The sequence below is a fragment of the Daphnia pulicaria genome, chromosome 6 (assembly GCF_021234035.1).
Source record: "Daphnia pulicaria isolate SC F1-1A chromosome 6, SC_F0-13Bv2, whole genome shotgun sequence".
Lineage (NCBI taxonomy): Eukaryota > Metazoa > Arthropoda > Branchiopoda > Diplostraca > Daphniidae > Daphnia > Daphnia pulicaria.
Window position 1 is genome coordinate 12,826,734 of NC_060918.1, and position 15,394 is coordinate 12,842,127.

Genomic DNA, 15,394 nt, shown 5'->3' on the forward strand with positions numbered 1-15,394 from the left:
CTACGTGCTTAGAATCGGTGTTGATTACGTCCCGGCTCAACGCACCTCTTATTCAAATCATACCGGATGGGTCACCAACGAGGCCATCTAGCGATCGTGACATGAACGGCTTGGAAGGAGAGAACCGTCCGACGGGTTCAGGAGCAGCGGAACATTCAAATAGCGTCGACCTGTCACCGCACAGCCAACGGCATCTGTTTTATACCAACGAGAGCAAAAGAGGCTATTCACCAGCTCAACCGGTGCCGAGACATCCGGGTGATCAGCAGTGCCGTAACAGCCTGCCAAGGGTCTCACTCACCTCTCTAGGACGCGCCTTTACGCCAAGAAGTAGCTGGAACGGCAGTAAAGCCGCCTTATTGCAGCTGCAGCGCAAATCTAGTCGAACGGATGGCGGAGTTCCTGGATACCTGGCCAAAAAATATCATTTGACGAATGCAAGCGATCGTTCAGCAAAAGACCAGGTATGAAATAAATTATTGACCATTTTTTACGTTCATCATTTGAGTTTTTATTTTTTATTTCAGCATCAAAGCAACGCCATATCACTGCGGCCAACCTCGTCCCTGGACGCTCTGAGTCGGCACAGGATTTCCGAAGTGACTAGCCCTTGGCCGTTTCACGGTCTCAGTTCAATCAACAGTAAGAATTGACGCAAAACCAGTTAGAGAAGAAACCGAATTAATTTGTATTCATTTTGCAGCTTCGCGATCTCAGATAAGCAAGAGCGTTCCGAATGCAAGTTCAGATTCCGATCTGACACGCTACAGAACTTTACTGGCCGATCGAAATACACAAAGGGGTGGTGAACGCAAATCGCCATCGCTTAGTGTTGCCACCACCGCGGTTGAAGCCGCTAAAATCAAGGTACATTTAACGAAAAATAGGGGAAAAAATCCTCATTCGTCTTGCCGTAGGACTCGCGCGTACGTACGTTATTCGAGTAGATTGGTTGATTCTTTGGTCTTAATTATTATCAGGAAAATAAATAATATTTATTACGTAATGTCAGACGAAAGCAGCTTTGGCATTCTTTGCCGGCTGCATACAGTGTACAAACAGTTTTTTTTTCAAAAATATATTTAGTTTTATCTTTCAAAAATAAATTCGCAGCTTGGTAGGCTAGATGGCTCTGCTGCTCTATTTTGCTGGCTCTTAGACATGCGCTATCACTTATGCGCTCTCACACATACCAATACCAATCCTACTCTTTTTGTTAGTACTACTAAATCTTCTACCTCGTCCTTTTCTTTTGCATCTGCATCCTCATATCGAAACACAAAATCTTTTACTCTTTCATCTTTGTAAAATAAAAAATTTTTGGCAAGCTTTTTTCCCTTCCATTTGATGCGTTTCATTGCATGGATTATTCATGAGAATTTAACGAGCCTTACTTTAACACCTTTTAATTTCCAATTCTATTTGAAAATTTTGATTTTCCCGCTTCCTATCCTTTTCTGTTCCCAAACGTCTTACATTTCCCCTCAACAACTTCATCCAGAATCAAAAGAATAACTGAAGTAAAGAACAAAGGAAGAAAAGACAAAATAAAGTTGCAAAAAAAATAAAACGTGAAAATTAAAGATTTACATAAGACAACACTGAGCTGTCGGGATGGTCGAGGTACATTAGATCAGCATACATCTTGAAACAGTATATATATATTTTTTTCTTTGCGTCGGGGGTTGCGTTTTTCTACATTATTTATTAATTTAATTTATTTTGTTTTGGGTCTGTGGGTCTAGATTTGTTTTATTTGATTTATTTTTGCCTGTGCACTCTCTCAAAGATTTTCTCCTTTTCAGAATGCCATCCATCCTCAGAAGATGGGAGAAAAAGTTGCTCAAGTAAGTGAATTTTGCTTATCCTTTTTTGGGGAATTTTTCTTGATTCTTCTTTTATTCAACCGTCGTTCTGATTGCTACTCGAATCAACATCGGATTATTTTTTTTCGTCCGTATTTCGTTTCATAGTTCGGCACTGTACTATAAATAGTGTAGGCCTATAGTGTAAATATTTTCCGCTTTTTTCACTTTCCCTTTTTATTACGACTCCACCGTTTTTGCGCTTTACCGGGTCGCATGGTGTATCTTTTCACCATAATCAAGAACTACTCTTATTATATTCGATATGCAATCAGTGGGGAGATTGATCTGGAATTCCTACTGTATTTATGAGTTTATGAAGTTCTCTTTGTTTTTGTTTTTTTGTTTTGTTTTTGTTTTGGTTAAAAATTGATCGTTTCGATTCCGTCGTCATCTCGGTCTTAAAAGTAACTGGGTTCATGGAGAACGAACCACGTTGATGCTGACGTTGCATTGAACCGAATGAATAGTTTGAATGGTACCGTATAGGAATGCAGACTCCTGGTAACGTGAGGGAAAAATGAAGAGTTTTCACCTTTTTCATACCTTTTTAAAAGTTTTATTCACCAGAACTTTTCTTGACACTTCACTAATCAGACTGCTCTAATTATAACTGTGACGCGATCGCGTGCTAGCCACCAATCTCTGTCGTCACGAGTCTGTGAACCACTGTAGTCAAATCATTTTTTGAAGAAGTCTCTTTCCTTTTCTGTTTGATCTTTCAAGCTCTTGTGATTGAATCTGACTTGAGATTTCCAAACGAATTAGCCGATGATGAAAATGTTGTTTGCGATAACGATACCTCACCTCATTTGTCCAATTCCGCGATGTTGCAATGCTCAGCGGGTTGCAGTCACGCTACCCAAAGCCCTGCGCGTGTTCCCTTAGGTAGTTCCGGAATGGGAGGGGATAGAGTGAGCGATGAGAGAAGCTCGAGTCAAAGGGAATGGCGAAGGAAATGAGGGAGTCGTCAAACTCCCCTCTTATCATTAGCTTTTTCTTGGTAGTTGCTACTTGCTTCATTTTTCTTTGCGTCTCTCTTTTTCCCGTATCCTCACGCGTTCTGTTTTTTTTTCCTGGAAACGAACGTAGGCGGAGGAACTTGGCATCAAGGCCACCCTGAGTAGGTTAAACTGGAACGCACAAGTCTTTGCTCCAATACGTCCCTTGTTGTGCTCTTCTCCCACGTACTGTATCATTAGGTTGTATCTTTTGATTATTGAAAATCGCCAGGTTCCGATGCGATGCTGACAATGAAACTCGGTAGTCTGATGACAAATGTCGCTAAGCGATTCAACCAGATAATCGGCCTCGTCTTCCTTTCCCTTTCTGTCTACTTGTCTTTTTTAAGAGTAAGGAAGCATTTGTTTCAGAGAAGGCCAAGGGGCTTTTACCAATGATGAAAAGTGCTCGTTCCGTTATTTTCGCTCACCCTGTTTGTCTTTGTTTGACTCTTATCCGTTTCATCGCCGTCACGTTCTTTTCTTGCTCCCCGACTCCCTATAGTCTGTGCGGCTGAATCCGTTCATCCGGATTTGGATTCGCATTAGCCACCGGATGAGTGAATGATGGATCGACGAATAGACGTTGCGCCAAATGTACTGCAGTTCGTTTCTTCGTAGCATTCCCAGCGTTGGCTTTTTGGTTCTTGTTGTTCGCATCTGTTTTTTCTTTTAATCATTTTTCTCTCCGTCTTCCGCCGAGCTCTTCTTTCGCGCAGTTCGGCGGATTACTAGACTACCGCCCCTCGAACTGTCAGCGGCTGCGGTGGCAGCTTCGACGTCGACGAATGTGGACGAGTCTCCGCCTATTACCGCTGTGGGTCCGTTCTATTTCCGAAATAGAATTTACAAATTTTGATGTGTCTTTTGGCTGCCTCTTTCACGACCACACGCGTCCGTCCGCTAAGCAAACTACTTTATCACGTTCCTCCCGTCTTCCATCGGCTATCTGAGGGCCAACTTTCTCAGCAATCTTCTTTTCAGCTTTTTTGTTTACCCCTCAGTCGGCCACTCATCTAGTGCGTTGGATGAATTTCGACTTTCGCCGTCCATCGCTGCTCGTGTGTTTTTTGGTTGTGGTGTTCTCTCACGTGCTTATTTATTCGTAGCGCCTTTATACGAGTCCTGGCGGGCGTTGGAAGAAATATAAAGTTTGTCTATGAGGCATATTGATGGGTTGTGGGTGGCGGTGGTGGTTGAATGGATCGGTAAGGAGCGAAAAGGTGGGGACATGGTGAGACTGCAGTTATAGCTCCTTTCTTTGTAAGCTGAGGGAGGTAAGGGGAGGGGAGCACGATTCGGTTCTGTGACTTGCCGGTACGTCGCTTAAAGAAATATGTTGTGCCGTCCGAGTCTACCAGTTCGACTTGGTCCGTGTAGTCGGAAATTTCTTTTTTCTCTCTCTATTAATCCATTTTGATTTTGATTTTTTTTTTTTTTTTTTAAATAAACTACGCCCATGTTCGTGTTGGCTGCTGACATTGCAACAGTGCGTGCTGGCACTGCACTCTCTCGTATCGTGTCCCGCTGGGCTCGAACAACGTCAAGTGAATTTGACCGACTAGTCGTTGGTTGTGTTAGATCGCGCGAGATGGGCAAGCTGGTTGGGAGTAAGTCTCAATGGTGTGTCGAGTAAGTGATTCGACTTACTGCAGAAGTGCGTCGCCAAGATGCCGACAAGCAGCGGATCTAATGCCTCGTCCATTTTGATGGTGACCGCCCATCACGGACAGTTTGGTAGTGCGAGTGGTGCTAGTGGTAGAGATGGTGTCGTTTGCGGCACAATGGCGACAGCGATAGCCGCCACAATTGTCAACGACGTTCAACATCATCCACTAACGGATATGTTAGGGACCGGTACACCAACCGACGATCTTGTCCGGCACAACAACAACAAGACCGCCGTGTTGACGAATCTAACCACAGAGATTGACCCAGTCTCGTCTCCGACACATCACCACCGCCGTCGCAGCTCCAACAAATCCGGCCCAAGTTTATTAAGTGCCTCTATAACGGGCAGTCACAAAGATCAGGTAGGATCAACAAAGGAAGACTTACACACACGCTAAAAATCGACTAAAGAAGTTACGCAACCAATTTTCCTCTTCCTTATTCGCCCTCCCTTCTTACGTTGTTGGTACGTGAACCGGTAGCTGGTCAGTGTTTTTGCGTAAATCGTGTAACGTGGATCATGTCCTAGAATCACATTCACCAATTTATTCTTTCTTCCCCTTATTATATGTCGGAGAGTTTCGGGAATTTTCCGGGTTTTCTTTTTACATGTACGACCACGAAGTTTTGTTTCACTGGCGATCGATATCTTGCCGAGCTCCGAATTTTGGGTTTCAAGTTTAAGTTTGTCTGGCGATCGTCTGTCGTTTTACCCCTTTTTTATTTACGTGTCATTATGGTGCAATATCGAGTTGCGCAAATAACAAGGAAACTCTTTTCGCTCGAATTTTTGTTTGTTTGTCCTTTTTATAACGAAAGGGAAGAGAACGAACGTCATCTTATTGAGGTCGAATTTGCTTTGTTTCCTTTCTTCTCCTTGTTCCATGTGTTATGATTGCCTTCCCATTTTTTTTTCTGTTTCGCTTTATGGGGATTGAGTTAGTTGGCTTCATGCATCGGGCGTCGATGGTCTTGGAAAATAAGAAGAAAACCGATAAGGAAATGATGGGGCGTGTTAGCCTCGTGTAGGCAGAAATATATAAAAGAAAAAAAACAAAAAAAAACAATTTGATTTCGATTTCGTGGAAGGTTTCACGTTGAAACATTTCCCTGAAAATGGCCAGAGCCGCCGATCAAAGTCGTCGCTTTATTGACTGTTGACTTAGTCACACACACACGCAAATTAATTTCAGCTGCTATTTAAAGATTCTTGTATTCACAAGCTTTTTTCCTTTTGTCTTTGTTTCTTTTTCGTCGATTTGAGACGCGTCTTGCGCTTTTGATGGAACGCTGAAAAGTACGGCGTCGACGCCGCTCTCATTTCTTTTTATCTCAGTGTGCTTCGGCATTTAATGGAAATGCGGTATTCCTTGTTGTCATAGAAACGCAAATGATTGTCAGGGCTGTAGTAGATGGAAGAGGGGGGAAATGCCTGTTTCAATCCTGCATTGCAGGGTTTCCAGGTTATTTATGTTGTTGACCTTCTGGTACCATCTTTTGGTCAAACGAAGTCCTACACTGCAAGTTCACTTTCTTTTCTTTTTTCCTTGATAACTTATTCATTCCCGGCGGCTTTATTGATACCGGTCGCCGAATACTTTTCTTCCTATTCCCAAGTGTGCCGTTGTTATTGTCGTCTGTTTGTTGTTCTTTTTGACCCGGCTCTTGGATGCAATGCAGCATTTGAATCAACCCCCTCGTTTACACTGCCATCTTTTGAGAGCCGATCACAGGTTCTTCGAAAAAATTTTTAACTCTCGCGTTCCCGGACTTGGGTAAAAAAAATCTACATATAGATATAAGTTGACGGGTCAAAAATAAAGCGAAGCCGTTTCATTTTGAAAATTCTTCACACCACTTGGGTGACGCAAGGCGGCATTCTAGGCCACACGTTCCGTTCACGAACGATTTGACTGCTATTTGTATATTCCAAACGATTTGTAATTGCGTCACGACTGACGTAGACTTCGCAACATTCAATCTGCAGTCGACCGTGCTTCGGCATGCGTAGCCGATAACCCACAATTTCTTTCAGTGTGGATCAATGTAGGAGAAAAGTTGGATTGGGGTGGTTCTTGCATACTATCGTGCCGTCGTTCTCGTCCGGATTGCGTCATCGGTACAAAATAGCCCAGGTTTCCTTTTCTATTCGAATCTCCGAGTTTATTTATGGGCCCTTAATATTATGTGTATGTGATTTATGCCAAATCTATACTTCTTTTTATCATGCGCTGGGAATCGATGAGGCGCAGAGCAGAGCACTCTCCAATAGGATAGAGCGACGAGACAGACGGCAATGACACAAGTGTGCTTCAAGCTAGACATAAGAATAAAGTAGTTGGGTCGATGAAAAATATACGTCAGTCGGGGGGAGGCCAACGACACCACCACTACGGCTCTAGCACAGGAAAGATAAAAGAAACAATGAACCAAGTTGAAATGGGGTAAATGGGAAAGAAAGCTTTTGTGACTGCAGCAGCTATAACTGTAGTGGAATGAACGAAGCCGAGTGTGTTTGTTTGTTTTCGCCAGCTTGGCTGATTTGTTTTGTATCTCCGTATTTCAAAGTTTCTTTTTCGATGTTGTCGAAGCGTCTTGTTTGCTCGTGCAACAAGTTGCAATTTGCCGTCGTATAATATTATTGTTGACAACTCAAGAGTCTCTCTCTCTCTCGGGGTACTGAAATTGTCGATCGAGCTCTTGCATCCGAACCCGCCAATTGGCACGCGAGCACAACTGAAAGGGAAAAATAAAGTGATCCTCCTGCTCCGTGCAATAGCGAAGCAAAGAGAAAGGGAAAGAGAGAGAGATGAGAGAGATCCTTGATTGAAATCACCCGAAATCCTACAATAGAGGAGAAATGCGCTCGGCTGCACATTGCTTCGCCCTCCTCTTTCTCTTTTTGTAATCTGTTTCTCTGCCGCCGGAGACGCTGTTCTCCTTTTCTCTGTCTCTCTCTCTCACACTCGTTTTCTTCACCCTCTCTCTCCTCTATCCTGTGCTGTCCTTAAACATCCATCGTTTCTCCCTCACCGAATCCCCAACTGATCAATAAGATTGCTCCTATGCCGTCCTGACTCCCTCCCTCCCCGTGTCTCTCCCCCCTCCCTGTTTCCTTCTTGACTTTTTGACAGGAACAACTCATCTGCATGTAAAGGCAATGTAGAAGGGAATAGGAAACACGCTCGGTCTGCGAAATTCGCCCATTTATTCCCATCAGTTTGTTTGTGTTATTTTTTCTTTCTTCCGCAGCAACCTTTTAGATTGTGTTGCCCTTGTTTGATAAAAGCTGTGACACAACAGATGGAAAATTATGTGCTGGGCTGCACAGCGATTGTAGCGGCCAATTCTATGGCTTCCTGGCAAGTTTCATCTTCTCGACAATTGTCATTTGGACTTAGGACATGTCCTTTGTGAACTGCACAGACATTATTATTGAATTGGGGCTATACCACCGTACATTTCCTTGTTACCTTTCTCTCCCCGTGCCAATTTGTCTGGACCCAGTTACCGCGCCGTATATTCGATTAGTTGGAACACCCCGCGCGTTCGGGTTCCACCATCTACTTTGATTCATCTTTGGGACTTAGACATCTCCTTTAGACGAAGCGCATCGATAGGAGGGTGGTGGTGGCCTGCTCCGATCTCGGTTAGCTCCCCTTGCAGTGCTGGCAGCGATGGCGCTCGTCTATACAGGAAAGGAGAGTAGTGATGTGCCTGCCGCACGCACCCCCAGACAGTCAGACGCACATATTCTGTGTGTAGGCTACAGTGTATCCACCTTCCTCGACTTTTCCCCTAACCCACCTCCCGACCCAACTCCCCCGTGTCTTTTTCTACCCGGTTTTCAGCCGTGCGCACTGATGACCTATTGATCGTTTTCTAAAAGTCCCGCTCCGTCGTACGTGGAGCAGTGACAATATCACAGAGGGGAAAATCCAGTTTTTGGAGGAGGAATTGAAATAGCCAAGTTCACGGAATCTGTCAACAGAAGAGGCTGAACATCATCAGACGAGGAGAAGAGTTACTGGGAATTCTGATTTTACACAACAAAGGGGGAACAGGGCGAAATGAGGACGGCGGTGGCGACTTTAGATCGAGAAGCAGGCGCCTACACGTCAATGATTTTCCGTATCCTCGTAAAAAACGTCACCTTTTTTCAGATAATTATCATGTAAACAAATTAGCGGCAATTATTATGTTAGAGGAGGGAAAATGACGATATTTGCGCTCATCTTCTAAACATGGCGGACAGCCAGTAAACTAGCCCTGTAGCTGTCCCATCAACTCGAATAACTCTGCTGTTTCGAGTAATGTCGAATGCCCCACTTGTCATCATTATCATCACTTCATGTGGCCTTGTTTTTCGCAATTTCACATGATGATGGTGATAAAGGATGGAACACGGCAGACTGGCTTTGCCAATCGATTGCATCGATCTGAAGCTCCATACCCCACTTTTGAGGGGGCATGGTAGACTTTGGTCTATGTCGAATGCTTGGCGAGCGTGACCTGAATCAAAGATATGAGATTCTATAACCACAACATTTAGATTTCCTTCCCCCTTATAAAGTTCCCCTCAATGAAATATTCAAACTCGCTTTTTTTTTAAATGGGTGGATCGTATTGAAATTCGATGATTCTTGTACTCTCTAGTAATTGAATTTCGTTTCTTTTGATGTATTTCTCTTTTTAACCAGCTGATCTTGATTCGCTTACTGAGTTATCATTAACACATTTTCCGGTGAAGAGAAGGAAGCTTTGGTTGCCGATGACGACATCGTTTTCGAATGAGCTTTGTTGATGTAGTGCGCGGTAATTACGGTGGAAACGAATGAAGGGGATCTTAATATGTATGTTCGGTTCGTTGCTAAGCGACCTCCCAACTTCCCCCCTCAATTTGTATGCCGCGCTCTTTTTTCGGGTTGACGCGCGCAGGAAAAGAGAGAAGAAGTGAATGATTAGACGAAGGGGAAGTTCGGGAGCGAACTGGACACTTTTTTTTTTTTTGTATTTCTTCCCCTCTCTCCATTCTTTTCTCGCTCTCTCTGATGTTGGCAATGCCGATCCTGTTGCTGGTCTTCCGTTCTCCACCCTGTGCACTCTCCAACCTTTGCTCCGGTTACTTTCGCTCTGTACTTTCGACAACTATGCACTCCATGTTGGAACATGCCAAGCCACCGGACTCGGTGAGTTTGCGGTTAGGAGCTCGAGAACTTTGATATAGGGAGCATGCGCTTCAAAACTGGTGGAGCCAATGGTCTCCTCCAGTCTAGAGAGGGAGACTCGAGATGAAACGTGCAAGTAGAGAAAGAGGAGCAACCACCCACCCATCGGGAAAAAGGGGGAGAAAAGGAAAAACGATCTGAACTTGTGACACGACTGGCAGTTTGAATCTAAACTCGACGTTGTGTGAACGCGTTCATGGAACACCCAAATCACCCGGGCTGTGTGTTGCTTGCGTTCCTGTAAAAAGTCTCCAGTTCAGGTGTATTCACGCCTCCCTTGTGATTTTTAGTTTGTTGCGCAACAGTGGGAATTACTTACGTGCTACGCCTCTCTTCCTGTGCAAATTTGCCAACGTGTTGTTCTTGAATAGTTGCATGATTCGGCGCTTAGCGACGATCCCGTTGTTTACCACAGCTCTACAGAACTTAATAGCGTATAGCGTTCGTTCAACAAAGGCGACAGGCAGCTGGTTTCACGAAAACCAAAAGGAAGTAGCTATTCATGATGAGGCGAAGGGTGAATGGTCAATATTGATGTACCATTCTTTCACTACCCGCTGGCGTTCTCGGTCGTGTCTCAAACTCTCGTGCCGTCTCCCCATCTTTGCCGTGATGGTGGCTGTTGAAGCTATTCCCGTAGGGTCGACCTAACAGAAAGCAGGGACGACGAAGCCACGAAAATCAACATAGACGACAAAGTTTCCCTCCTTCTCCGACCCAGTCAGCCTCTTATCTTGTGTGAGAGTGGGGGGGAAAAAGTGTATTGTGCTCAACTCTATTCGCCGGTTCTTTTCTTTCCCATTTCCTCGGATCGAAGCTAGCTGAGAACGCAAGAAAAGCTGAAAACGAGTGAGCGATACGTAACGCCAATCCTGAACATTTATCACAAGAGTTGGGTCTCGGAACTCGCACCCTATACGCATCGGAACATTCGCATCGTTGTGTTTATTTATTTGTTTTTTGTTTATTTGTCGGCGTCTCCCGTCGCCGTACACCGAATTGCTTTCTGGCATTTTCCTTCCTCCGCCATTCGTATTTGATGCCTCGTCACGAACCGACACACGGTGATCTCCCATTGTGGCGTTTCCATTAATCGTCAAGCGTATTTTTTTGTTTATATTCCGAGAAAGTTTTTTTCTTCCTCACTGCCGCCTGTTCTTGCCCCTTTATCTGAATAGAAACGACGTATCCCACTGATAACATCCATCGATTGAATGGAAATGGATGAAGATAGATAGGCATCAGCCGAGTCAGATTGACAGCAAATGGAACGACAGGAAATAGACATGAGCTGAGGTCTGGCGTCTACTGGCGCTGCCTGCTGCTCTTGCACCGTGAATAGGAGAGAGAGTTCACGGTGAAGAAGAAAAACATTTGATTTGGATTGGACTATTTTTTTTTTCTCTCGCTTGGCATTGATGCTGATGATCTTCTTGTTCCTCTTGGCTACTTGCGTCCAATCGACGTTCGTCATGTCCGGGCATGTGTGAATGGCGACTCGTGAGTGGGTACCACCTCCGACTAGACGGCAGCTCGCTCAACATCGCAACCAACATCAGCGCGCACTATAGACTATATACCGCCGTTAATCGATTACATTGTGCCCTTGATGGGGTTGATCTTTTGGGTCTATTTGTTTCGATTCGTTTGACCCTACATCCTTATTGAAGAAGAGGCAGATTCAGGTCGCATCAATGAAAAGGACGCACAGCGTTAACAAGGCACTGAGGACTGAAGGCGTGTCAGCCGGAAAAGGCCAAGTTCGTAGGTCGTTGACGTCGGTGTGCAACGCGTGGCGTCTAGATTAAGATTGGCTCAACGTCGTTGTTCATTTGAATCTGACTGAATGCGTGATACCTGCTGCACCGCCAGCCGAGTTGAGGGGATTGGAGCCAACGTTTTGATCACAACAGCCTGTGCGATCTGTGCGAGCTTCTCCTTGGTCCAAAGTGGTGGCCAAGACAAATCCCTTTTTCCGGAATGTCAAAACTGTCCGATTTTGTCTGCTGGAAAGTGAATCCTAGCTGAGTTGAGTGGAGTGGAACATAGGGGCAATTGAGGAGGAACGCTAAACGATATGCTGACTGAACGAAGATGAACAACAACAATGGACACGACGAGTTGGGTGGGGATGGTGGGTCGGGCCGCCAAGATGGCTCCTCCACGTCCATCAAGCAGAGGTTCATCCAGCATCCGACGGGTCAGCAAAAAGCCACCAGGCCGACGACGTCGACGGTGGTAAACACACCGCCGCAAACGTCAACGCTGTCTCCTATCCGCTCCTTCGAAGGCCGGCGCTATCGAGACATCCTTCGTCAGGAGAGCCTCTCGGTCAGTAAAGAGAATCTCAATGGCGTCGTCACATCCGGCAAGGTATCAGATTGAGTTAGACACAAGTCTAAGAAATTAGAGGTTACTCTCAATGGCGTTCTAATCATTTAGTGTCCGGGGGCAAGTTTTTCAAACCAATAAGGATTGTCTTTTTCGATTAAAGTTTAATCAATTGTAATAATCTTATGGCTTTGTAGCGCCTGTACTTTAGGATGTCATCAATTTCGTCCACTCTTTATTTATTTATTTATTTTTTTATTTTTTTAAGACTTTTCTTTCCGGGACTAACGAAAATCGATGAGACAAGGTTTTAAGGTCTATTGCTTTCTTTCTTATTTTCTCTCTTTCTCTCGTGCCCGTTTGCTCTGGCGGCCAATGCTTTGTTGCCCGTTAAAACATTCTTAGTCCTATACTATCCCTCGAACGGCCGCTCACTCCGTCTTAGGCTCCCGTAATGATCAGGATGGAGGCAATGAAAGATTGTTACAACATTGTTGTTTCGTACGTACAAAAGTCTAGTGGGAGGAGGAATTAAAGTTGACGGTGTCAAAGTCATTTATCGGGAGCCGTCTCGAGCCGCATTATCCGTCGCAGCAGGAAGACGGTTTGAAAGAGAGAGTAGCCTAGATCCTCGAGCCAATTACTTGTTTATGCTGGTGTTATCGAGGAGTCAGTGCGCAGACTGCCCGGTGAGAAGGGCGTTAAGCCTATACGTCTTCCGTGACAGATGGAGGTAGAGCGTGCCCGAATCTTGCTAATATACTAGCCCTTGCATCCATATAGGAAGAAAGGGGAGCTAGGGGGAAAGATCAGCTGGAGAAGGGAGAACGGGAGGGAAAAATGCGTGGTGGGGGCGAGTCGAAAAGTAATTGATGGTCGAACGACTGCTGGACTTCTGTGGGATCGGGGGGGGGGGGGGGGAGAGAAAAAAAAAGACGCTGTGCCCTGCATGCAACCCTCCTTCGATTTGGACTCTCACCACCCCTCGCCGGTTGGTCGAAAAAAGTTATCTTGAATCAGGAATGTTAAGCCTTTACGGCTGCTCACGGTGTGCTGTGTCCTGCCTTTGCCTTGCTTTGCACGCTTGTCGATTCCACTCGCTCCTGGCTTATTCGCTTACGCCTTTTTTAAGGAGTTGGGTTTTTTGTTTTCTTCTTTTGCCTGTGTCTGTTCCGCGTGAACAGACGGCGAGAGAAAATCGGCACGGGAAAAACAGATCAAACGAGAAAAAGAGAGAAAAGAGAATGAATTTCGGATCGATTGTCGTCGGTCCTTTGTTTCTTTTTTTTATTATCTTTTTTGTAAGACAAAATATATCGTAAGGATTTAGTGTCTAAGATATCTGTGATGCCAATCTCATTTCACTTGGTGGACTGAAAGGCCACTTGAGTTCCAGACGAGAGTAGCCTCGCGATGACAAAACACGCCACTGATTGTTATTTGATTGATGCGATTGCAATTGCGGTTCGGTTTCTTTTCGCCAATTCTTCGTCACCCTTGGTTACAACCACAACAACACAAAAAGGAGTCGGATGATGGAAGTGATGAGAGCACGCCGACAAGGAGCAAAAGTCAGCCAGTGGTTCGACGCAATAAGGAGTACCGCTATCCGACGCATCGCTGGTCACAATTCAAGATCAGTTTTGACAACGACTCGGTGCGACTCGAGTCGGAGATGCACCCGCTACAGTCGACTGGAGGAGCTGGTGGCAGTGGCGGCGGTGAAAGAGCTGCAGGCTCGTTGTCGACTGGACCTTCAGGCGCGCTAATGACAACGTCTTCGTCCATATCGGCGACCGGCGGCACAATGGCTCCAACGGCGGCTTCCACCGTTCCGCCGACCATTAAGATAATCGGAAAGGAGGTGAGTCGTACCCATCCAAATAGATGGGCCAAGTAACGCCAGTAACAAGTTAGGGAGGAGCAACTTTACCAGGAGAGTGCTTCTGGCCATCATTTCTGTCTCCCCATTCTTCATCCTGACATGACATAGGGCTCCGTGTTTCTTGTTGCTCCTCGTGTGCTTTATCTTCGTCTTGGTGTTTCTGAATGGCTTCAGCCATTCGTGAGCCTAAATATCAGGAAAATAGAACGACGTTTTGAAGAATTGCAGTTGGACGCTTTGGTTGAGCCATTATCGCCCTTTCCTGGACATTGTCGCCGGGACGACAAAAGAATGTCCGACTTCTGACTACAACAGTCGGAAGAAATGCAATTGAATTATGGAAGACGAAGCGGTTGTAGTTCTTCCTATAGCCTCCGTCTTCTTGCTTCTTTTTTTTTTAGATGAACGAATTTTCACGATAAATCGCAAAATTCTCTCGTTCTGTAGACGTAACGATCTGGTGGTGAGTGGTTGCATTTCTGAAATCCTGTAAATGCTTTACATAATAACGTAAAACAAGGAGAATCTTGCAATCGAGTAGGGAATTGAGGACAACTCTAATGCAGCATGTCATCCAAGAATGACTTTCAAGCCAAACAAGGACCTTAAAAGACCCAGAAAGTGATGGGGTGCAAGAATGGTTGGAATGACTCTCTTGGTTGGGAAGACATTTTGGTTTTGGTGATTGTTTGAAAACGACATCACAACTACTCCCAACCCAGTCGTCTCCTTATTTATTTACTACTGTACCGACTGGCTGAGTGATTGGCTGACTGACTGACTCGCTTCACTCTTTCTTTTCTCCTCGGAAACATTGTTACTGCCAGAGATAAAAGGACGAGTAGGCGAAGGGCAGATTGGCTTTGCTGTGTGCGGCATTTGTGGATGTGACCGTCAAGTTTTACGACTCCGACACTCGATAGTATCATCGACTGCAGTATCACACCAGCTCCTCTCTATTTTCTCTCCTTCCTTTTCTCAAATTGCCTTTGTAATCAGTTCGACAATCTCCGGAGTGGAGTGGTGTCGAACAAGACTTAATGAGCAGAGGCGATAGATTCTTTGAGTTGTCAACGAAGAAACCCGTGTGCCATCTGACGATGTTTCCTGGCACACTTACAAATTTTAGCAGAACGACAGCTGTTTTTTCCGGTAATACTGAAAAGATGTGGATGGTTTTATGTTGAATTGATTCGTTGATGATTAGTGTAATATGTTGCAGTCGTCATGATTTTTTCCCCCCGTTTTTTTCTTTCGTTGTTTTTATTTCATTTTTTTCTCTCCACGTGGCCATTATACCTTTTAGTTCCTGAGAAAAAGAAGAATGAGGAAGCCATCGATCTTTGCGTCACTGGAGATGATGGGGGGAAAAAAAGCTCAGTTGTTTGCCATGACGACTTGACGGCTGGTTAT

General features: G+C 45.0%; 1 protein-coding gene across 5 annotated transcripts in view; it reads left to right on the top strand.

The window, feature by feature from the left end:
* LOC124344086 (potassium voltage-gated channel subfamily H member 6-like) overlaps positions 1-15,394 on the top strand; it is a 92,895-nt gene that overhangs the window by 59,460 nt on the left and 18,041 nt on the right. For all 5 annotated transcript variants that reach the window (XM_046797512.1, XM_046797513.1, XM_046797514.1 and 2 more), the window contains 4 exons: positions 13-464; positions 528-642; positions 704-867; positions 1,806-1,847. In XM_046797512.1, coding sequence (XP_046653468.1) covers positions 13-464; positions 528-642; positions 704-867; positions 1,806-1,847 — 773 coding nt within the window. The remainder of the gene's footprint in view (positions 1-12; positions 465-527; positions 643-703; positions 868-1,805; positions 1,848-15,394) is intronic.